The 26,505-nt window shown below is 36.7% G+C and overlaps 1 protein-coding gene across 2 annotated transcripts in view; it reads right to left on the bottom strand.

Moving 5' to 3' along the window:
- Window positions 1-10,871, bottom strand: part of atp2a3 (ATPase sarcoplasmic/endoplasmic reticulum Ca2+ transporting 3) — a 60,202-nt gene extending 49,331 nt beyond the window's left edge. For both annotated transcript variants that reach the window (XM_081366441.1, XM_081366440.1), the window contains exon 1: window positions 10,476-10,871. In XM_081366441.1, coding sequence (XP_081222567.1) covers window positions 10,476-10,593 — 118 coding nt within the window. In that variant the 5' untranslated portion in view covers window positions 10,594-10,871. The remainder of the gene's footprint in view (window positions 1-10,475) is intronic.
- Between the last annotated feature and the right edge of the window lie 15,634 nt (window positions 10,872-26,505).

Genomic DNA, 26,505 nt, shown 5'->3' with positions numbered 1-26,505 from the left:
TGCATTTAGAAAACAGATACAGTGAATTTCATGTTGACTAAGACTTTAAGAATGCTGTTTTTTTTTTTAATCTGGCTGATGCTTATACTGATAAGTCAACAATTAGTTTCATCATGTTACACTATTACAGGGATTACACTATTTCAATGAATTGTTAAATTGAAAAACTACACTGATAAAAACTTTTATTTTGAGAGTTATAAAAGATAACATTTAACAGTGTTGTTAAATTATTGGCGCGTTTGAGGCAAATGTAGAGGCACTGTGCACATTTATGCACAATAAAGGGATAGTTCACCCAAAACTGATCCAAAAAAAAAAAAAAAATTGTACTCACCCTCATGTTGTTCCAAACCTGTATGAGTTTTTCTTCTGCTGAACACAAAAGATATTTTAAAGAATGTTTGTAACCAGACATTTGACAGTAGCCATAGACTCAATTTTTTTTCTACTATGGGGATCAGTGGCTACCATCAACTGTTTGATTACCAACATTCTTTAAAATATCTTCTTTTGTGTTCAGCAGAAGAAAGAAATACAGGTATGGAACAACTTGAGGGTGAGTAAATGATGTCAATTCTCATTTTTGCGTAAATTATTCTTTTAAGCACACAATAGCAACCAATATTGCTTTAAAAACTAAAATCCACTTCTTATGAAAATCTCTATTCTACTCTATTCTCTATTCTATTCTCCTATGAAGTCTGTTTCTTTGAATGTAAGCCTATGGCCTTTTTTGCTTTATCATTCACCAGAAAAAGAAAAGCACAATCACCTTAATAAGTTGAAGTCCATAGCTTAAATACTGCAATTTCAGTTATGTGCCAGTTTTTCAATTTAGGGTTAGGTATTCATACATATTTGTTCAGGGAAAACAAAAATTACTACTTTTTTTTGTTTTCGTCAGTTTCAACCATGAACACATTCATTTTTAAGAGTAGTTGCCATGAACACCTGGCTCATGGACATGGCTGGAACAGCATCTGTCAACATTCACCCAAAATAAATGTTACACAACATAATTCAAGCAAGTATAAACCAAGAGTAGGATTTATTACATCAACGCTATACTACTATAAATCAAAATGCTGTTTGAATTCATGTGAACCAAGTCTTATGATAAATGTACTGTATGTTGAAGGCAGAAAATAATTCCCTGCTTTAAGTGCCACTTACAAAGCAGTCATTAAAACAGAAGTTCCAGGCCTCCGTCAGCTTCTCAAAATAACTTGGAAGGAATTCTAATGCAGTCATTCTGAAGTTATTGATGTAAACTAGAATGCAAAAGACTTTAGAGTTACTGTAAGTGCAACTCTCCATTATTGTGAATAAATCATAATCCACTCATCTGTGATTTTTATGACTACAGAAAGAGTAGTAAAACTCAAAATTACTGAACATTGTGTTAATTCATACAACTAAGCATGCAAAGTCTAAAGTTAAACTTCAAAGTTAGGGACACACGGAAAACCCTTGGCATAAACTTCACACATTGATTAAGGAGGTTGCCAAGTCTCTGTGGGTTTCTTGTAGAGATTCCTACTAGTCCAACTGTATCAAGCGGTGGGTCATGTGAGCTCCAATGTTGGAAGTGGCTACTAATTTTGCATAAAGTTCAACTCTGCTCAACTTGTTGCATCGCCAACGGTTGCTTTTACTCAATGTTGCCAAACATACATTGCCAACTCTCACTGAAAATAACAATGAGTTCAAGTCACTTTGCCGCTGTATGTATAAACGCCTCTATGATGCCCCTTAATACATCATTAGTATAGTGAGCATCCTAGTACTGTTCGTGCACAACACTCAGTACTTTATTAGGTTAGGATACACATTATGAAGTTTCTGGAAAATAAATTGTGAGTGATGAATACAGGGATGTAATTATTTGACTTCACAACTTCAAAGAGGTTTTCTCATAACATTGCATAAAAAGAGAGGGAAAATAGAGAGAGATACACTGCTCACTAGAAGCGGTCATATTATGGGGCTAATATTCAAACTTTCCTTCATTTCATGTGAGAGACAGTCGTTAATCTCTGGAATAAGACAGGGGGTTTCTGAATCTGTTTATAGTTCATCGGTCTAATAATGAGACATACCCAGAGTTACCGTATACTGATGTTATTAAATATAGCTCAAAGTCCTTTGAGCACACCTGGAATCCATGCATATTCTCACACACACTTATTTTACATTTCATATTTAATGTTATTTAATTGTCTACTTCATGGCGAGCCCAAAGCATTGATATTGGCTGTCTGAGGTGTTATGGAATAACATTGTTTCTCTCCGATGGTGGAAGGTCTCACACAAAGTTTCTGTGACTGTGTACAGCAACCCTATATACAGTGATCCTTAGCTTTAACAGAACAACCTTTATATCTGCAACACACATGGGTAGTTGACAAATGGCCAAGAAAAAGTACTTTTTTTGGGCAAAAATACATATATTTATGGAGTATGAAAACTGCAGTTTCAGAAAATAGTAGTGGTCACTCATTTTGTCAATGACTTAACATATTTTTTTCACGTTTTCACTCAACAGTACTGTAAATGTGTCCTATGGTGAGACATTTAAAAAGTACTAAGAAATTATATTAAATAACATAAAAAAATACTTGAGACAGAATTGTTCACATTATTAAAACATTACATTATTTTCTTAAAGTGCTATTTATTTTACATGAAAGTACTAATTAGAATCATTTTCACCATGAAAATTTGAGCTTGATAAACTTTTTCCTGCGAATGTCAATAAAACTTTTTCACCAACCTTACAAAACTGTTTGAAATTGTACTAAGAGGAGATATTATTGTAACTCCCCTAATGCCAAACTTGGCTCTTTTTTTAAAAGATATTTTAAAATAAGTATATTTTTCTGTTGTTTTATGCCACGTCACGTCAACTACCCACATAGGCTACACACACACACACACACACACACACACACACAACATAAAACATTTCTCACTCAAGGAAAACTGAATGAAAGACTTTTGGATGTTTCAATTTAAAAACACAGAGCATCATCAAGTACAGTTTTCCAGCTACAGTGAATACATCAAAGTACACACAAACACACACAAAATGAGGGAACATCCAACAAGTCGGTGGGTTGCCTGCACAACTAGCTATCTGACTGATGGGTCTTATAGGTATAGATCACAGTCACAAAAAATGAAAATTCTGACATAATTTATTCACTCATGTGATGTCCCAAACCTATATGACTTTCTTCTGTGGAACACAAAGTTTTGGTGACCATTGACTTCCATCGATTGGACCAAAAAATAAAAAGACATTTCTAAAAATATCTTAGAAAACAATAAAGTCATGCAGGTTTGGAACAACATGGGTTTATGATGGCAGAATTTTTTTTTTTTTTTTTTTGCTGAACTAGGCTATACCTTTAGGAAAGTCCTGTATAAGTTTGTAGAGAGGCAAAATATTGAACAGTAGGGTTAAATCAGCTGAGCTACGCTTCTTTACGCATTTTCTTTCTTCTACCTGACCTGCCGATCAGGGAAAATACAAGAGCTGAACAGACAGGACCGTTTCTGCAAAAGAACACACACACATAACCAGACAGACGTACAGGAACATGCAGAAACCAAAGAGAAATGGTTGTGAGTGATTAATAAAAACTCTACACTCATGCAGGCTGAGTCAAATGAGCGGTTTGCCACACGGAGGTGATGCTGTGAGCATAAGTGGGAGGTGAGAATGAGAGCTGAGTGGTAAGTTAGAAGCAGATCACACAAACAGACACACGCACACACAAGATGTGCTAATGATAACGCTCTAGCCTCAGTACTTCCTTCACTCAAACAAGCATGGAAACTAAACAAAAAAATCTATAAAAACCAACAGTTATTCTAGCAAGGAATATAAAAAGACAAAATATATCTACATTGTTATTCTACGTGTGCAGTATTAGGTGTGTTGGAGTAATCACAGTAAAATGACGATGCACCAATGCAACACGACGCTTCAAAAACCCCGCCATTTTACATGCTGCAGATTTGAATGCACTGTTGCATGTTTAAAACCAGAAATAATGTGGTCATACACTAAGGTGCAACATTACAGATGGCTTTAGATGTAATGCCAAGAGTAGCAGCGGAAAATGCACCACTTGTAGAGCTGGCACGGGCTGTTATCTGTGGTTAGCACTAGCTGATGATATTTTCTTGTGGTTAATGGAGAAAAAGAGAAGGCCTACAGAAAATTGTTAAGTGTGCTTATGGGTTGTTGTTGAAACAGTTCATTCAGTGGCAGTGCTAGACTTTCTCATTGTTGTAAAAGTCGTCATAATCTATTATTACTCGTCATTTTAATATTCATATTTCAATGATAATAAGACATTTTATAGCTTTTGTTTTCATTCACATTTCATTTTTAATCCTGTCATTGAAAGATGATCTTATAGGCTATTATGCCTTTATGTGTGTATGAAGAGAACCACCACACAAAGCAGAAGAATGTTTGTTCTTTTCTGCAGTGACAGCGGAGGCCACTAAAACAGACAAATATGTACAAAAAAACCGACCACTGGCCTCATTAATGGAATTTAAAAAAAAATAGCGGTCAACGTATAGCCTACGGCCCTTCCTATCACACCATGAGGACTTTGTCAAACATTTTATGAAAAATGACAGTAAAGACTTTATCGCATGAGAAGATTATTAAAATAATCCATTTTAAAATAAAATATATTAAATAAGAACAGTTATTTTAAATTGTAATTAATAATTCACAATATTAGTTTTTTTTATTATTATCAAATAAATGCATCGTTTTTTACTTGTCCTGCCAAAGTTTTCACAGGCCACACCACAAAAAAATATTTGTAAATAAATTATTGTTTCTGACCAATGTAACATTGTATTATAATAAATGATATGACACCAATTTTTTTTTTAATAACACCCACAGCATAACTATTAGTAGGCTTAAAGAGATGTTCTATGAATAATGACCATTTTAGTATTCTGCTCCTGTGTAACTGGAGTTCTGACAAGGAGGAAGCAAAACCATCCAAGCATAAGTTTCACACAGATGATATGCCATACCAAAAAAAAAAAATGTAAAAAGAATTTGAAAGCATTTTCATTATGAGGCATTTTGAGAGAGAGAGAAACAGTGACATAAACGGGGTCCTCTAGGAATGGCTTCAGGTCACTGTGTGTTTTCAGTGTGTAAACACCGTTTTAGTGTTTTACAGTAGCAATACCCATGCCAACAGGCTAACAAAAACACACGCATGTGCACACTCACACTGCATCACAAAGATCGAACCACCAAACATCCTCCTCAGATCACAGCTGTGAGTGAGAAAGCTGCTTCTTCCACATAGTAGTAGAAAGTTACAGAGTTTAGTATCTACTATGGGTCTGAAATAAAAATGGGCAAACCTGAAAGTCATTAAAGTTGAATTATAAAGACATGTCCTGTCAAAAACAGCATGACCACCAATTGAAGACCTCTCTCCTCCCTACAACAACAGCTCTGTGGGAAGCACATATCTACAATGACTTTAACCCCAGAGGGTTCCATCCACCACAGTTACAGCAACGGCTTACCATTGGCCTCTTTCTGCACGCAGGTGAAATACATAATGGAGTTGACCTCAATTCAGCATAGCCCAAAAGCGAGCAGTATAGCATTTTCTGTGCTGATCTTTTGCCCTATTTTGTGTTTAACAGATTTTAAGATCATTAATGAAGATGGGTTCCTTCAATTTGAGATCCTAATGTCACAAAGAAGACTGAGGAACAGAGAGACGATGCAGTCACAGTTCCCTGACCTACAGATCAAGACCATGTTTAAACATCTATGAGACTGAGAGTGGGGTCCCACAGCTCATCATTTACCCAGTTGTCATTTCTTCTTCTTCTTTTTCTTTATCCCGCATAGTAGCAGGGTCCGCTTTTCTGGATCGTTGGCGCCATTTTATACGATCATCGGTTGTCATTTCATCCCAGTTATTTTCAGGAGATACAAAAAGAGATGTTCAAATGCCCTTTTGCATACAATTAAAGTATAGAATTTTAAAAATCATGAAGAAAAAAAAATATCACAAAAGCTTATTTACATGTTTAAACCACACAAGTGGTTTTAAACCGTTGAAGCGCAACAAGCAGCTAAAGACAACTAATTTTGCTATATGAGTGCCCTGTCTGAGAAGTGTGCACATGAAGCCGCTGCTCATACTCTTATCCTTCCAGAGCTCCTCTGTGGGAATCGAGACCAGTGTGACACAGGTCACGCTTATTAGCAATTGCACCACCAGCCTCGCTTGGCTAAATTACTTTATACAATTTAAATATTGTAGTTTTTTTGTTGTCCTATTGCTAGCTTCTTTGTTCCTATTTTATCATGGACTGTTTACTTCTTTTCAGTAAGCTTGTTTTTTTGCTTAGTTAGGCTTGAAATTGGTGACAAGAATTATGAAATTATGACAAGAACTATGAAATTGATATATTTTGATATCATAAAAACCTTATTTAAAGTAAAAAATAACTATATTATGATATTGTTATCGTGAAATAAAAATTTTGGTCATATCGCCCACCCCTAATTTATACCATCATATTGCCATATCGCCCAGTCCTAAAACCAGTAAAGGCATTATCAAAACACATGACTTTCTGTAAATCTGCTTTGAAATATGTGTATTGTAAAAAGTGCTATTCAAATGAATTTGACTTGACTTTTGTAATATCAATTTTACTAAAACTGTGTGAGGAACAGTCTGTTCCTCATTGCTAATGAATGGATTCAAAAGTCATATGGACTACTTTTATTCTACTTTCTCATATTTTGCGCTGACTTAGGCAATTAAAATCGCTATTTACTTTCATTGTAATAAAAGCGCTGCTCAAACATTCTGACTGAGATCTCATTTTGTGTTTCACTGGGTCATAATGACATGAGGGTGAGATGAAAAAGTTAAATGGACAAAGGAAGAATAAAAATATTTGATCTGTTAGACAAATTGTGTCGCTAGTGTAAATAGCTCCACAGGAAGCATTGTTTAAATTCAAATTAATGTTGATGTAAATACAATAGATCTTAAAAAGAAAATTAACTTGTATACATTAGAATTTTAAAGGGATAGTTTTAAGGGGATATTTCACCCAAAAATGAAAATTCTGACTGCATTTACTCACCCACATGTCATTCATGACTTTCTTATGCAGAACATAAATTTTTTTGAAGAATGTTGTTAAACAAACCATTTTGGTTAACCAAACCATTTTGACTTACTTCTATTGTATGTGGAAAAAAACCCAACTCAAAATATATTATATGTTCCAAATAAAAAAAGTCATACAGGTTTGGAGCATGAGAGTAAGTAAATGATGGTAATTTCCATTTTTGGTTGAACTATTCCTATAAAACTCACCTTTTAAGGAAGTTCAAAGATGTACAGTGCTATAACTGCGAAACCGTTATTGATAGGCCTATGTTACGCCTAGTCTGTAGGATGTTCTAGTCATACATAATTTCAAGGAATGTCACTATATCTTAAACACATGCTGTAACTTAAAGAGTTAGTTCACCCAAAAATGTAAATTCTGTCATTAATTACTCGCCCTCATGTCATTCCAAACCCGTAAGACCTTCGTTCATCTTCGGAACACAAATTAAGATATTTGTGATGAAATCCGAGAGCTTTCTGAACCAGCCATAGCAACCAGACCATGCAATTACATTGCAGTCTATGGAAGGGTCGAAAAGCTCTCAGATTTCATCAAAAAATATCTTAATTTGTGTTCCGAAGATGAACGAAGGTCTTACGGGGTTGGAACAACATGAGGGCGAGTAATTAATGACAGAATTTTCATTTTTGGGTGAACTAACCCTTTAACTTTACATAGGGTTTCCCACAGAACAAAAAGAGTGGAATGAGGAATGCTTTCTGAGGAATTCTGATGTTAGATTTCAGATGCATTCTACAAAAGCCTGTCAGAATTACCTCTAGGGGAAAAAAAAATGTGGGTGCTAATATACAATAATGATTAATGGCTTAATGGTAAACAAAACCTCCTGTCCGCCTGCATTAACAACGTGCCAGCGTGTCAGAATAATCTCTAAAGGGTTTGGAGCATTTCCCACCCACACACAGAAAACAAACACACAGGCTTTGGACAAAAGCACACTGTTACATACACAAAATGCATATAAACAAGGCGGTGAGACCAAATTTGAAAGGAAAAAAAATGCATTAGAGAACACAGGCCAATTAGTTATTTACTTGAAACAAAATGTCAAAAAGCATTACTGTTTATTACAACACCTGTCATTTTAAAGCATAACATCAATTTGAGATAACATCTTCTGAATGCAGATATACATCCACAAAAATACAAATAGACTACAGACAGATACAAAACATACAGCAAAGTTAAACAGGTCAAAGAGGAAAGGGTATTCCCAGTGAGATTCAGCTGCATGTCAAACAGGAAGTTGATGGCTCAAAGCGAGAGACACATCATCTACAACAAGAATGCTACTTTTTCCATTAAGTAAAAGTCAGCCTCAGGCAGCTGTGATGTCTCAACCAAATCATGTTACAAAACAGCTCTACCCAGACACAAACCACCACACAACTATCCAATCTATTGTTTATTGTATCTTGCACACTGTATATCGCACGTTTATGTGGCTGGAGTTGTTGCACTGGATGTTTAGGGATCAATTCAAACCTAACCTTCGTCCATCTTAAAGAGGAACCTACTTCAAACACCTAGTGGGGGGGTCACTGAGAGCATACGACAAAGAAAGCCCAGTTAAAGTTGAGTGTTGCTGAGTGTGTGTGTGTAACAAGTTAATGAGTCTGTTGCTTTAACCGACCCAAGTGGAAAGTCATGGGACGATGTGCTTATGCAGCATAAGAGTCTGCAGAGAGATCAAATGCAATGAGGATTCTTTATTAATCTGTGATGGGCTGTCACATGCTGACACTAGCTCATGTTCATTTCCTAATAAATGATAGTTGATATGATATCTTCTGTTACTGTATGTTCATTTGGAGGTGTCACCATTCTAATTTGAATATCAAGCAAGCGGTTAGTGTATGAACAAAAGTGCTGTAGTGGAAACATGTCACGTGTCAAAGTGCAAATTCTGCTATAGAGTTTGATATGACTCTGGGTGTGCACCACAAAGCAACAATGACAAGCTAAACTGAGAGAAAAATGCTTTTCAAAAGATTTTCAGACACAAAAAGTATTATATCTGCACAGAGAATTTTTCGTAGCCAATAAGATGAGATATGAGTGAAACTTGGACAGAAAAAAGTGAGTGTCTGGGCAATGCTATCAAAACCATGACATAGGTATGAGATAAACACACAGACTCTTTCATGCTTGTTCATTATACTACTCTCAATTACTCAACCCTGCAAAATAAATCATGCAATGTGTACCGAACAAATGAACCTTACAGTGTAATTTCAGATGACAGAAAAAAGCAATATATTCTCACCACCATTAGGCAATTACAACAGGGAAATGTAAAGCCTGTTCTCTTATATAGTAGATTCTGCCAGTATTATTAAGAGAAACTCACATCCCTTAATGAAATATGATGCAAAAACATAATAATTTAGTACAGTACAGTCTTGCGTTAAAAAAAAGCTCTTTTAAAGTGTCCTGTGAAACAAACAGTGGTATAGTAGGGCAACGTAACCTGATGCAAACTGTTTCTACATGAACTCACTGAGGAAGTAGAAAACAGGTTTCTCAAGTATAATGCTGGTCACTGGTAAATTATCTAGCTCTTTATCTCTTGAAACAATATTTCCCTTTCAAAGGACGGCTATTCCCTGCACATGCCTTTGAGCCAGAAACCTCTGAGTGTGGGAGTTGGTGGTTTATAATGAGGGGTGTATGAAATCCTGCAGGACGTGGACACTTGCATCTCTGCAGGCCTATAATGCTGGTGCACTAAGACACCTCAACAGAAGGTTTTCCATTCGAAGGCTCACGGCCAGGTATATTACAGAGCGCCAATCACTTTGGATTTGCCTGAATTCAAACTAAGGGTAATAAAAGAGGGAGAATGGAAAATGCCGGTCTCATTGGTCATAATGTCCCACCTCATAAAAGAGAGCTAGGCTGAACATATCAAACTATCTATGAAAACAAGAATTTTGTTCCCTCATAGTCAGAATTATTTAACTTATAGCACAACCTTTGAACAAAGCATCATATTTCAAGGTTATTCTTAGTAAAAGTCCAAAACTTAGAGACACTGCATCATAATCCATCATTTTGAAGATCTCATCAGCAATTGTCATTCTCTCCCTCTATTTCTTATCATATAAGGGAGACAAAAGCCACCTAAGTTATTGTAAAGAATAACTTTCTTCCGCTATAGGAAACGCGTGCTCTGCGTATGATCAACTCTACCGCCGGTAAACACTTCTGAACACTGCCAGGTAAATACATGAGAGGTTACTCACCGTTAGGTCCATATTTGTCAAAATTATTTTTCACTTGTTCCAGCGTGAGTCCAGTGTTTTCGTTCACACCGAAGTTTGCTAAAACTTCTGATGTAGATTTAGTGTGGGCGTTTTCCATCTCGAGGAACTGTTTACTACGAGCACTTGAACGGCATGTATTTGTGACAAATGATACCGAGATAACGGAGGGGCTGTGAGAAGTGGCTAAATTTCCACCGAGGTGCTTTCAGACCGCCAAGCGGAGGTGGTAGTCTGCGCAGACGTCCACCTGCCCCTTCTGCAAGCCGCCGGTTTGAGCTCGTGAAGCTGTTGTGACTGTGAGACTGTGTGAGCCCGAGCGATGTGAATGAGCGTGCACGCGCTCCGCGTCCTCTGAAGGTGCGCGAGGTTCCCGCCTCTTTTTCCGTGAGCTCGCTCTTGTTTGAGCAGTGAGCACCATTCGCGAGCGCCTATTGGCTCGCGTTACCTGAGAGAAGTGAAAGGCGGCTCGCGTTCGCTGTATGTGTATGAAAAAGAAAAACCGCCGTAATCGAGACCTGCGCCAAACTAATTTCCGTGTGAGGAGGAGAATAAAACGTTTGAGCAGTTTGTCGTGGATGAAGGAAGCCTGTAAGTTCCTCCGAGCGCGTCATCTGTGGGCTTGTCAAACCGTCACAGCTCAAACTTGTGTCAAGATTGCCTCTGATTAATGTATCTACAATATATTAACCATTAACTGGCCGTTGTGAAATAAAACCTTTGACATCTACAAATTGCGTTTATTTGTAGATGTCAAACTGCAAAATTGTCATCCTAAAATTCAGGTGAAAGCATTGAGAACTGTCTTAAAAGGAAAGCACTATTATCGCAGCCGTGTAGGCTACAGAAGGGGAGATGGATTTAGAACAAGGTGCTCCAGTTCTTTCCTGGCTCATAGTTTCTCATCTGTCCCTGTGCAATGTCTATATATAGAAAATATACACTACTAAACTCATGTTAAAACAAGAAACTTTATAGGTTACATCAACCTTGCCTGCAGAAGTGATAGGAGATCTTTGGGGGAAATGAGGTAATAGTCAGGTCAAAGCTGGCAATGGCATCACAAATGAGACTGGCAGCCCCACCTGGCTTGGCTTTTCACCCCTCAGACTGTTTCACATTGGTTTGATTGCTTGGTCTGAACCTGAGTTCATTTCCACCAACCTCCCCTCGTTGGCCTCGCTGGTCTCTTTTCACCCCCAGCCCCAAAGCCGGTGTCTTTGGGAAACTTAATCACGCAGTCGACAAGAAAATGTCAGCCTGCATTGATTCAGTTCTGAGTTCAGAAATATTATGGATAGAGACAGGAAGTAATGCAGTTCATGAGGAAGTGCTACCAATGCCATAAAGTTGGGATTAGGGAAGTGGTTCTCAAACTTTTTGACTTCAAGGCCACAGCAATATTAGAAAATTCACAGTTAAAAAAGTTAAAAATGATTATTATTTTTTTTCCTGGAATTAGGAGTGTCCAGATTGAAATAAGTAACTAAAAATAATTATAATTAAAATAATAAAATTCCAAAAGATTAAAGGTGAATTAAAATAAGAAGTATTGAGATTATTTTTAGATTATTTTAAAGCTTGTTTTGTCTTATTTTAAAACATATTAAGTAATCTTGAGTCCCCCTCGAAAGTTTGCTGAGGACCCCTATAGTGGGCCCTGACCCCCATGTTGACAACTAATGGGTTAGGGATTAGTATTTTTTGAGCTTTGTGTAGGCAATCAGCAGATTACAGTATGATGGGAAAAGTGAGTCTTTTTGAAACTTTGAATACATTTTTTCACAAAGTGATTCACTGTGTCAAAGCGCTCCAAAACGTTGCACACTGAGCACATCTGCTGGTTAAAGGCATGTAAATGCAAAATTACATGTAATGTAATTTCAGTGTAATTTCCAGTATTAGTAAATACCTATAAGTAATCCTAAAATATTTTTGAGAAGTACCGGTACGCAAGAAAAAGAGAGGGTATATGCTACGGATAAAAAGAAGTGCACTGGTCACAGATCGTCCTATAGTTACGCTTCTACAGAGTAATACTGTCTTAACAAAACCTTCTCAGAGAGTACTGACGATACCCTATTTAAACCCACTGCCTCTAGAACACAATGTGCTTTTGAGGACTATATTTATCTCAAAATGGCCCAGGTCTCTTTCCACCTATCCAGGTCATAATCAGCTTCCACTAAAGTACAGGAGCTCTGTTTAGACATACGATTTGTGTGCTGATCTAGGACCAGCTGTCACCACTGAAAACATAACTTTCATCATTATGTTCAGATCAGAAGCAAAGGGCAAAAGCCCGACTCAATAATGATTGGCTTCTGGCTTTTCATAAACTTGACTTGAAAAGAGCCTACTTTAGTCATCATCGTCGTACCACAATGGTGATCAGTATTCCGACCACTTCCTGCATTTGATCAATTCAGATATTGACTCCCTTCTTGAGTACACATAGAGTTGGATAGATAGATGTCTTCTTGGGTTAAGCCAGTGGCTTGAGGCAGCATGCTAATACAAATTGATGGATCAGATTGCCTTGTTGGAAAGGAATGTTAACAGGACATAATTCACATCAGTTGCCGCATCCCATTTCCAATAGTACATGCAGGTTTAGGATCTGGCTGCATGTGTCTCTTTCAGGCTTCCTATCTTAAATGACTTAGCATGAGCTGCAGAAATCTCATTTTGTTGACAGTTGCAATAGGACAGTTCGCTCCTCTGTCAATTCTTAAAATATAACCTTTGTGATGAAGAAAGCTAGTCTCATACACACTGATGGCAAAACTTAAGGTTTGATGTGTGCAGTTTATTTGTCAACACAATTTCACCATGGACACTCACATAAAATCAGTGTGACCATTATATATTTGACATCAAACTCAATCTACCCTCCCCCTAAATGAGAAAAAATAGAAGGGAAATCCTTGAATGCCAAAGTCCTTACAGAAAGGAAATCCTTCCCCCTTTTCCCTTACTATTTTACCACACTTGCGTACAATGGATGTCTGTGCGAGTCACAGTTTCAGACACCAAATTTTCCACTCGGGTTTGTGAGCCTCCCAGCTGCATTTGCCTTCAAGCCTGGCTGGTCTCACCATCACTTTGCATTATGGAAATCAGTTACTAAATACGCTTAATTTTTTTTGTATACCATTAAGACATACATTGTTTTTATCAAAAGGGATGCTCTCTCTCTCTCTCTCTCTCTCTCCATTCTACTCCCTCTTTCATGTATAAAGAAATGAATCCACCAGTATGCCATTGCCATCAATATCAAAGATACGTAATAAAGGCAAATTATTGTTATAAAATAAAAGAAACAGTAAGTAATAAGTGACATCATTTTAAGTCTCAGCATTTTGCGGCCACCAGCTGTGATGTGATGGGAAAGAGCCGCTGTGATATCTGCTACAGGCGCAGTATATATGCGGTACCTTCATTGACTTTGACTCAAGGAGATCTGGAGTGAGACTAATCCCCAGACTGCAGCAGCTGCACCTGACAGAGAGAAAGAATGAGAGAGAGAGAGAGAGAGAGAGAGAGAGAGAGAGAGAGAGAGAGACTGTGCCTGTGCTAGCATCCCCTACACTCTGTCCCAACCAAATACAACGCACTTCATCATCCTTTCTCTCTTCCTGTTACACACACAGACTCCAAGCACATTACATCTGTGACGCAGTAGTCATTTCACAGGATGGTACCAGGGGATGCCAATGCGCCGTCTGCCAGTCTGCCTGACGGGAATAAAAGATGAGAGGGGGAAAAGGGGAGGAGGAAGAAAGAGGTTTGTCTGAATTGCAGAGTAACATTTAAGTGTAATCCAATCATTTTTACAATTTTAGCCAATCAGAGCACAAAACCAAGGAATGATTTTGAGAAACACAGCAATGAAGTAATGAGAATCTAGAGAGAAGAATTCAATAACATTTCTTTTTCTGTTATTTTAACATTGCCTGATAAAACCTTTTCAAATATTTTGAAGTGTGGCTCTTGTGCAAATATCTTTCTTATATATTACTTGCACAAAAGAGTCACACAATCAGTGCTTTGCCAATCTTCATCTATCAGTCATCGCCTAATGGAATCAAACAGTCTATAATGAACCAATTACTATGCAGTGAAAGTTGTTAAAGACTGTTAAAATGCCAGTCAGCCAGGTGGCCAATTCAAGTGACATCACTAAACATAACTTATGCTTTCATCTCATTCGGATGATCTTATTCATTTTAGTCCATTGCGAGTGACATTATTTCCCAGAAGCTACTGGTTTCCGTAGAGGAAGTAAAGAATGTTTACGAACAAATATGTGTAGCTTCCAAATGTGACAGTGGTTTTGAAACATTTCACATTGTCTGCATGTGTACGTCTTTCTGTAGTTCCAGTCCACTACTTCCACTTTCTGGCGCATCATTTCACAGCCCTTGCAGAGTTGTCACTCACTCTGTGAAGGGTCTTTCAGACATGAGGCATTGTAATGACATTGACATTGTCAGTGCTTCAGCACATGCACTTATGTTCAAAGCAAATTTAACCACAGAGTGATGGAAAGCATTAGCAAGACAGCAAAAGCAAAAGACGGAAGGGTGGTGTATTGCGTAGACAGCCATTACTAGACGTACTGTTATTTCATAATGCACTGAAGCATAAAACATATTGCCCACTAAAATGCACCTCCATTAAACATGAAAAGAACATCATGATAGACTCGGCACCCAACAAATCTAAAGATGTAAATTAAATCAGAGTTAATTAATCGCATCAGGAGGTATACGTAACACGGTGCAGGAGGAAGCATGCATGAAGTACCTTGAGTGTTACCCTAAATCAAAGTAATTATCCTCTCAGAGAAAAAAAACTAAACAATGTGCAACCTTGAGTGAGTGATGCTGTGGATTATCCAACTACACTTCTGACTATTCATCTCTATTCAAAAGCGTATCATATTTCTTTTTTTAAATTCATGTTCTCGCCATTATCCTTAATCAAAAAAACTTGATCAAAACTTCCGCTCCCCCTCGACAATGGACCCGTTTAACAGATTGTGATGATGCGTTTTCAAAGTTATCAACATCGCAAATGTAGCAGTTTTACATATTTTCATTTTAAAAAATGTAATGCTATCTATTTTGTGTTATATTACCTTGGCAGTAAATGACAAAAAACGAATTAATGCTTTGGTGAGGGTGCTTAATTGCTGAGGGAGTGATGGCATATTTGACATTTTTTTCTCTTTTGACCAATGTAATCAATCTCTCTATATTTTTCCTCCTTTTGGAAAGTCGTGGAAACTCTATCACAGATTTTTTCTTGTGCTATTGAAGCAAATGGAAATACAAAATATATCTTTGCTGTCGTCTCCTGTTCACTGCTATAGAAGTTTACCCAACTATAACGACTTCGGCTTCTGAGAACCCCGGAAATGAGAAAAGGATCCATGACATCTCTTTTCTGATGACGTGTGAACCGGCGCAATGGCTGGGCAATAATTCCTTCCCTCCAGCAACCTGTCAGTCAGATGAGATTGCAGCAGTTAGCAAAAGACAACGATTCAATCAATCCTGACGGACAAAATGAAGTCGTTCGAGAAACTGTTACACTTATGCATTTGGCAGTTTTAGCTGTTCTGTTTATCAAAATGTCCTTATTTAATGTATTTTTTTCTTCCACATTGTCATGGTGGGTTTGTTTTCCAAGACATACTGAAAGTTTTGGACAGTCAATCAGCAGCAACAACAAAATATAGCTTATAACAGTAAAAAACAGTTTTTTTTTTCTAACTGCTTTATTAAAGTCTTAATCAGTGTGCACAGGTCTGAACTACTAACTTGCTCTTATTTACCCTTTTTTTTTTTGTCACTGTGACAAAAAAGAGATTTGGATCAATGCTGTGATGCTAAGCAGCTGTAGTTCAACCGGTCCATTCATTGTACTGGAGTCTGTTTTCATACTAAAAAACACTGTTGTTAAGCTGCTGTGCATTGAAAAAATAAATAATAGACACAGAAAGAGAAGGAATAGACAGTCAGACTCAGTAAAAGAAAGAGAGAGGGAATAAACCAAATTCTATCACACAGATGAAGTGGGAAAAGGGCTCAGGAAAAAATAAAAAAGTTAGGCCAAGCAAAATCAGGGATGGAAAAAGAATGTGTGAATGAAAAGTGCAGAGAGAGAGAGAGATTGAATTGGAGCTGGTGTCATTGATAACTCGGCTCCTACTGACAGAACAGCCCAGTGGTAAAGAAAAAGCTTAGATATCGATTTTGAGAGCAGGCTGGTCTTAATTTACAAAGCCAAAGCTGCTTAAGCTGGCCAGTGTTTTTTTTTTTTTTTGTGTGTGGTGTAAACGAAGGCACACTGCACTACCGAAGAAATGAGGAAGAAGAAAGGCAAAGAAGGGCCTTTCAGAAACAGGCCAGAGACAGATAAAAAGGAGCAATGAAATGCAGCACACTAACTGGGCAACTAAAATGAATGCAACTGAAACAAGAATTAATTCTGAATGAATCCTGATCACTTCAGTATTACTGCATGTCCATGTAGCAAAGCATTAAATGTACAATTTAACATCGATCCTATGATTGTTTCTTAAAATGGCTGATACTAGCCCTATTGGATGAGAAGCCTTGTTGTGTATCACCTTAGAGCAAGTTCAATTAGATGAACAAATGTCATATCAAGAGTCAAATGAAAGATTTATTATGTAAAAAAAATTTGTTAAAGAGGCTATTATAACAATAATTTTCATTTCTATTGCACTTTTCACAAAGGCAAGGACGCTTCACAATAACTGGAGCTAAAACAAAAGAATTCCAAAAGAAAGAAAGCATACAACAGAAAGAAATAAAAGATGCAGATGTGCCCATGGTCAGTCATATTTTACATACTTTTCCTGACTCGTGAAATATTAATATTTCATTTTAAAGCTCCAGAGTTTTGAAAAACAAATTTAGTAAAATTAATGTCTATCTCCCGAGGTATAATTAGACTTCATTTCTGTGTGGCAACCTTGAGACTTATAGTGCAGAAGTCATCAGCTTATCTTTCAATGCTCCAGAGACTGGGACTTATAGGAAACAGATCTGACTCTCTAATTACACTCTACCTCCCTTTGATTACCTGCCCTATGAGCAGAGCACGCTCACATGGGCGACTGATCTTCAAGTTCCTCCTTGATGAAGTACCCAACGGAGGGATCATGTCCAAGTGATTAGGCTTTTGAACAGAGTATACACACCTGTCAACTTGTTTGGTTCAAGGATCACCGTGCTTTCTCTTAAAAAGACTCTAATTTTCTCTTAGTCTCGATTTTAATTTGATGTATATCTTTTTTGTCACTCGTTTCCTTTATCCTATTTCCATTTCCATATTCTTGCTTTCTCTCTCACTCTTTATCTCTCTTACGAGCGTTCCCTCAGTCATATCATTTGTAATAAGGACCCGACTGCAGCTTCAGTGAATGTCTTTTCGCTTTTCTTCTCCCTTACTGACAAGGTAGTGACCGTTAAGTGTGGGAATGCAAATTTGTTAAAATGTTTAATTTAGGTTTACATTGAATTTAGCATGTTAAGGTTAGGTATAAATTATGATTATCAGAGTTTTCTAAGCATAAGACTCTGGTCAGTCCTGTTTTACTGAAACTCTTGGAGTTTGTGTTTTAGCAAGAAAGTCCAGCCAGTCCTGTACTCGGGTCTCAGTGTTTGAATAGATATGCTGAGTGGATTAGGGTGGGCAATGCTCTCAGTCTAAAACCGGTTCCTAAACCTGTCTTTTTCGGTTCCTGCCCCTAAATGTATATAAACTGTAAGAGAACATTCACGTCAGACTTGGTGACTGCAGCTACCGACAGCTCGTGTTCTCAATAAAGAATCCTGCTGAAGAAACAACCAAGTCTCCTGGTCTTTCGATTCTAAGTTCACAACATAAGGAAGGACCCGGCATTACAATATTATACCGATATCCAGGTCACGATGCAATAATTTTGTAATTCTTTTCTCTTTCCTCTTATAACCACAAAAAAACAGGTCTTTTCAATTTTTTTATTTACTTTTTCTCCCTGAGGTCCACTTACAATGTTGCAACAAAGACATTCATTATTTTTACATTCATTACATTCATATATTTAGATTCCAGAGATATAATCTTTTCAAATGTTCTCTAAAGAATCATAGGCATCATTGAGAAGTAAATGTGAGTTGTCATATAGTATTAATATTCAATACATATCGTCTTCTTTTCATTGTGTCACAGTACTGTATGTTTTCATAAAACAACTCTCTTTTATCTGACAAGATCAAGGAAATAGTTGCTTATGACCCCTTTAATGAAGCAGCTCATCTATTTATAAATCAGTCAGATATAGAAGCACATTGTGTTCAGCACTAATTCTCCATAAGATGACTGAGAAAGCAGTTTTCACCTTTAAGGTGAAAGGTTCAGCCAATAATAAAAAGCGATTTACACACATTCATATAATTTCCAAGCCTATGACCTTCTTTCTCTCTCTATTTTGTAGAATACAAAGCAATGTATCTAAAAAGTCTTGTTGTTGTTGTGAATTGTTGTGTTATCTTAAGGATTTCCCTTTCAGCTGATATTACTATCCATCTCTCTCACCTTTCTCTCCGTAGAAATCCTTATGACAGCTTTAAAATACTATTTTTACTATTTAGCATTCAGCTGCTCTTTTGTAAAAGCTGCATTCGTAAACAACAAGAACAGACACAACATCATAAACATTCTTTGTGCAGCTTTGACTAGGACAGAATCATTTGACACAGTCACAACATGTCCCTAAAGGCATCACTGTGTCAATTTGGTTGGGATCATTGGACATTTTTCTGTCTATTCCTCCTTTTCCCTATACTCTGACAGAACTCTAATCTGTTTAAGGTGGTCAGCTTGTACACCACACTGAAAAGAACTTCGCCTTCCTCTACTCTCGTGGTACAGCAGGATCATGCACAGTCCAAACTAAACATCCAGTTAACAACTAAAGAGGTATGGACTCTGTCTTGTGGCTGTCTAGGTGACACGGATTAAGTATTGGGGTCTTGGGTAAAGAGTGTTTCCATTCCACTGAATAAAACAGTTTGTAAAGTCCAAAAAGTTTGAAAAAGTTTTTTTTTTTCCTCATAGCTTATACAGTATAGTCATTATGGTTCAAAAGGATGCATGGTTTTTGAAAGAAATCTCTTTTCTCACCAAGGAGGACTTTATTTAATCAAAAACAAAAACAATTATATTGTAAAATATTATTATAATTTAAAATAAATTATAATAAAGCGCTGAATATGTTTATTCAGTGCTTAAGAAACATGCTGAGAACAGTTTTGAAGAAATCTTGATCCGCTTTTTTTCCTGTTCTCAGAGTAATAAGACAGCATAACTTCAGTCCCTGAAGACTAAGAATATAGAATGGTTTGGAATTATAGATCTAGAGAGTTAGATATGAAACATCTTGGGCGGATGTGAGCTCTATCCAGCGGCAGATCTGGTCCTCTGGGATGTGTCATTTTCTTGCCCGTTTGACCTTTTTTTAAAAATGGTTGAGGCCTGCACTGAGATTTTGATAAAACGAAGATAAAATTTAAGATACATACAGTGTTTGTGAAATGAGATGTCTAGATGTCTATGAAATGAATAGTCCTGGTAGTTTTGATCACAGTGTCATATTCTCCAGGTATCACTGGCATTTCATATTATAAATGTGCCTCAGATATGACTAACAGCATTTAGTAAACCTCATTTCAAATGAAATGACAATAATTCTGGAGGGATGAGATGAGCTGATGTTATAAATGACCTAAGATTAATAGCACTTCATCTTAATTTTGTTGTTTCCATCATGACCATGAGAAAAAAAAAATAAATAGCTGCACTTAATCTAATTCCCATTATTAAAACAGAATTAGGAATGTCAAGGCAGAAGGCCCAGACTGCTCTGTTCATTTATCAGTGGTCTGGCAGCATATGTTTTAAATGCTGCAGACAGGAAATGTCAAATAAGCAGCCCTCCGCACCTTATCAACAGGAAGTGAAGAGAACTTTTCTCCGTCACACACCATGCCTCTGAATCCCTTCTCTCAGAGAAACACATACACGCATGTACAACAGAAATGTCTTCTCTGTGAAGAAGGTACAGATTCGACTCATATGAACTGCGATCTAACCAGACTGATGATGCAACTTTTAAAACAATTCTCCTGTCATCACCATCCAGAGCCATCTTTATGCAGGCTGTGCAATGAATAAATGAATGCCATATTTAAAAATTATGAGTTCCCTATACTGGAAATAACTGTGGACAAAGAAGAAGGACTTATTTTATAAAGATTAAATTCATCTTAATTTAATGTATGTCTTATGTATATAACGGGCATACATGTGCACACACACACACACACACACACACACACACACACACACACAGGATTGGTGTGTGTACAGGTTATACAGTATATATGAGTCAAAACATTATGACCAGTTACAGGTGAAGCAAATATCACTCAACATCTTCTAACAAGGCTACAAATTAAGATCTGGGTATTAGATGGTAAGCGAACAATCAGTTCTCGCAATCAATGTGTTGGATGCAGGAGAAATGGGCAAGAATAAAGATCTGAGCAACAAACGGCAAATTGTTATGGCAAGGCGACTGGGTCAGATAATCTCTGAAACGGCAAGGCTTTTGGATTGCTCCCGGTCGGTAGTGATGTGAATTTACCAACAGTGGTCTGACGAGGGACAAACCGGCGACATGGTTGTGGGCACCCAAGTTTCATCGAAGCACGAGGGCAACGAAAGCTATCTTGTCTGGCCCGAGCCAACAGAAGGTCTGCTGTGGCACAAGTCACACAAAAGGATCATTATATGAGGAATGTGTCAACACACTGCTGTGTTTGGGGCTGTATAGCCGCAGACCAATCAGAGTGCCTATGATGACCCTGTCCACCGTCGAAAGCGGCTACAATGGGCACATGAGCATCAGAACTGGACTTTGGAGCAGTGGAAGAAGGTCACCTGGTCCGACGAGTTCCGTTTTCTTTCACATCACGTGGACGGCCGTGTACGTGTGCACAATTTACCTAAAATTTGCCATGTGCCACCCACCTAAAAGAAGGCACTGGAATGCACATTACCAACAAGACCATGAAACTGTCACATGAAACAAGTCTAACACAATGCTATCTCACGACCAATTCGTACGAATTCGTACAAGTGATTAAAAGGTGGCTAATTCGTACAAATTCGTACAAATGATTAAAAGGTGGCTAATTCGTACAAATTCGTACAACCTCACTAGTACAAATTCATATGATTTGTCTAAACCCACGTGCTGGGTAGGTTTAGGGACGGGGTCAGGGGTAGGTCATTCGTATAAATTCATACAAATTGGGCAACTCGTAAAATATGTACGATTTAGCAAAAATTAGCCACCTCGTAAAATTCGTGACTCTTGGCTTCACTGACTCAGTTCAGTGACTCTTGGCTTTCAGGTCTGTAGACATTTATTTTGCGCTACAAAGCAAAGAGCTCCTCCCAGGGAGGATGTGACCCTCTGCAAACAGGATTCAAGATTGAAAATCAAACAAAGCTTAGCATGCAAAGGTATGCCAAGCTGAAGATGACTGCAGGGAATATTCAAATCACTGTCTAATATTTTTTGTTGTTTTGTTTTCTCTAGTTTGTTAAACATTCTAAAGAGTTAAATTATGGTGTAAAGTTAGACAAGGGCAGATATTGATGGAAATATATTGGGATGCAATGTCCAACATAAGTAAATTGGACTTGCCAGATGTCTCATAAAATAATATTTACATTAGTTAATAAGACTTTATGAAGGCAAAAAAATAAAAAAAAAATAAATAAAAAATAAACTGAGGATACCGAAACACATATTGCATTCAGATAAAGCTCACAGAAGGGCAAAATTGTATAATTAAAATCTAGATTTATAAGATCATCATCATTATGCTACTGTTATTTGAGAAATTTGGACAGCAGTCTGCTCTAGCTGTGATTACAGCTGCACTGTTTACTGCAAAAGAGAATATGTTCATTTGTGTCAATAACAGCTATAGTATTTCTGGAAACCTAGGGCAAGATTTGCGCGAGTGCAAACCCTCTTTTGGCATTAAAAACTAGGATTTACTAAAGACACGCAGTGAAAAGCACATGCAGAACATTCCACTCCCATCAGCGCTTTATTTGAATTTTTCTCTCACGCCAATTTGCCCTGTTTAATAAATCTGGTCCCTAGTGTTTTTTTTTTTTTTTGTGAGGATCCTGGAGTGAAAATGTAACATTCACTCCAATCTGACATGGCTCAAAGGATTACACCATCAACTGACAACAGATGCATTTTCAAGCCTCTAGACCCACAGTTAACAATGGTAATTCAATTTATTTCAGCTTTGAATTCAATAAGCCAGTTTAAAGATAAAGTTTCTCCTGAGATGCATGCCAATCACAGGTCATAACCATTCACTGTAATCCATCGCTTGAGGACAAACCTTACCAACTTCAATTACATAACAAATGTATTTCAGTGTGTGTCTCTGAGTATGTCCTCCATTCTGTGCTATGAATCATGTAATAGTTGTACCTTTTTTTTTTTTTTTTTTTACAGTGTACTCTCAGTGTGCTGTTCTCAGCGTTCAGCTTTTGGCATCAGTGGCAGGCGCTCAGTGCGGCATGACATGGAGGTATTCAAGGGAAATGGACCTAATTATGTGTTTTGCAGGCTCAGCCTATTTGGAGAGATATAGCTATTAGGAAAGTGAAATTCATAATTGATATAGGACCTTTACAGTATAGCCAGGTTTCCATCCAAATATTTTTATGTGAATTTAGGGGTATCACATTAAAAGTGCTAAATGGGAACAAAATGTAAAACTTAAAAAATGCACATAAAAAAAAAATGGTTTAACCCAGCCCTAACCCTAACCCTTGCTTAAAGTTTCTTTATTATTATTATTCTGTAAAAATAAGTGTGCATAAATTACAATGGAATTACAATTCATAGATGAGCATAAAAAATAATAATAATTATTTACCTAAAAAGCTTTGCCTCAAGTCATGTGACTTGTGACAAATGTGACAAAAATTCGCTCAGAAAAGTCATCAGACCATCATTATATAACGTCTCAAATGTTGCAGATGTATAACGTCTCAAATGTATATATATATAAAAATGTTGCACTGGTCAACCCGATATAGCCTATATACAGTATATATACATAATACACTATATATATATATATATATATATATATATATATATATATATATATACATATACATATAAAAGTTGTACTGGTCAACACTATATAGCCTATATATATATATATATATATATATATATATATATATAATGTTGCACTGGTCAACCCTATATAGCCTATATATATATAAATAATACACTATATATATATATATATATATATATATATATATATATATATATATATATATATATATATATATATATACATACATACATATATATATATATATATATATATACATACATACATACATACATATATATATACATATATATATATATATATATATATATATATATATATATATGAAGAGTTCAGATGCAAAAGCCTCTAAGTGCCATTTGAAATTTTCTTCTAGAATGATCATTTTTATCAAGCTCATATATTTAAGTTCAGTTATTTCACTTAAATGGCAATGAAAATAACATATTAATTGTCATTTAAGTGAAATTACTGAACTTAAATATACAAGCTTTATAAAAATGATCATTCTAGAAGAAAATTTCAGATGGCACTTAGAGGCTTTTGCATCTGAACTCTTCATACTGTATATATATATATATAGGCTATATAGTGTACATAATACACACACACATATATATATATATATATATATATATATATATATATATATATATATATATATATATATATATATATATATATATATATATATATATATATATATATAGTTCTATGTTTAATAAAAAAGCCACAGTGCCTCCAACAATCCTTCCTATTTTGCACCAATTTCCACAGAATTGACAGTTTTATTCTTATGAACGTATGCGATGGAAACACACTTTATTCGCAAAACAATATTGAGAATCAGAAAGCTCACTAAGTTCAGTTGTCAATCAGCTCAACTTAAAGGGATAGTTCATCTTCGGAACACAAAAGAAGATATTTTAATGAAATCTGAGAAATTTCTGCCCCTCAATTGACAGTTTACGCAACTACCACTTTGATACTTCAAAAAGTTCATAAAGAGATTGTAAAAAATAATTAACATGTGGGTCATTCTCATGTGTTATGCAGCACGTTTAAGCTTCCGCAAGATTCAATGAGGTTTGTTCTCTTGAGATGAACAACTTGAGGGCGAGTAAATGATGACAGAATTTTTGGGTGAACTAACGCTTTAAGTTTTGCAATGAAATGAATGAATACTGTATGGTTTACATGAATAAACCAGTCTAGTCTTATTGGTCGTAATAAATAATAGTTAATTAGCTGCCGCCACAACAACATAGTTGTGCAAACATTAATGCAAATCTTAAAAAGATATCTTGAAATGAAATACGAAAATAACCCTGCATACAAAGAGCTGCCACAGCTCGTGAATAGCCTTCAGCACTGAGGGGGAAGTGAAGCGTTTCTCACAAAATGTGCTGTGCTGCTGACTGTTTTCCATTTCCCAGGAAGAGAAGGAGAGGAAAAAGAGAGAGAGAGAGAGAGATGAGATTTGTTTTGTTCTTTAATACTTTAGATGAGTTCAGATGCACACACAGCTCAGTAATAAGGGGCGATCAATCTTCATCATCACAGTTGTTCACTGAAATAGCCATCACACAGTGCGTCATCTTCATGCCTCATTTGGTCACTCCATCCAAACACCCTCACCCTACAGCATCACGTCACCCTCTCCTCTCTTGCATATCCAGCTGGTTTCTTGTCATGTTTTTTTGCTGTCTGTGATACTGAGGCAGTGGGTGGGCTTCCCTTCCTCCCTCCCTCTCTTTCTCTCATCCAGCACCCATTACCAATGCAGCACCAATGACTCAGCCTGCTTTCTTCCATCTTACACCCCACATACACAAACAAACCAACTCATATACAAACAACTCACTCGACACATGCAAAGCACATGCCCACAGTCACCCTTCTCTCCCACACACACAAATACATGCAAACGCAATTAAAACCCACACACAGCCACTGACCTCTCAATCCCTTCAGATCCCTATAATAAGGGCAGCAGATATGTCCAAAACAATTAGCGCTGTTGACTACTTGCATGCACATAGTCATAATAAGCTCACGTAAATGCAACACTTAATGAAACCTACTGATGGGATGACAAGTAGTCACGATGTCAGCTTGCGACTGAGCCACCTTCATGCAAAACACACACACACACTGAAAGTGTGTTGCATCATTCATATGATTGCTACAAACACATTTCAACAATAGATGTCCACATAGAAAGTACAGATCAGGAAAAAGTATGTGAACCCTTAGTAACAACAATAGTCTGGTTAAACGAATAACACACAAACAGTGCAACGTTATTCACAGTGCAAGGGAAAAAGGTATGTGAAGCCCTAAGCTGAGGACTTTTCCAAAAGATAATCAGATTCCAATTAATAAGAATCGGTTTGCATTTGCAGTTATAAAGGAGCTACTGCGGGTTAGTGCGTAGTCCATCTACAGCCTTCATTTGTCAAGTATACATGACACATAACATATGTTATATACTGTTATATATGTTTCAACTGTTCATAATTGAATATTTGAAAGATTAAATACGCCTTGAGATTGTAGTGTACATACATGTTTTTTTGTTGTTGTGTGCAATCAATGAATGGTGCTCATAAACAGCCGTTTAGATTGTTGACAAGTTGCTGAAAATCATTGTCTAGGTCTGTTAGTCAGACTATGCAAAAACTAGACAAGTAGAATTTCATTCTGACCTATGGAGATTTTAAATGTTCATGTAAACACAC

This window comes from Scardinius erythrophthalmus (assembly GCF_964197995.2).
Source record: "Scardinius erythrophthalmus genome assembly, chromosome: 5".
Taxonomy (NCBI): Eukaryota; Metazoa; Chordata; class Actinopteri; order Cypriniformes; family Leuciscidae; genus Scardinius; species Scardinius erythrophthalmus.
The sequence above is the reverse complement of the archived record's forward strand: the minus strand, read 5'-3'. Positions and strand labels throughout refer to the sequence as shown.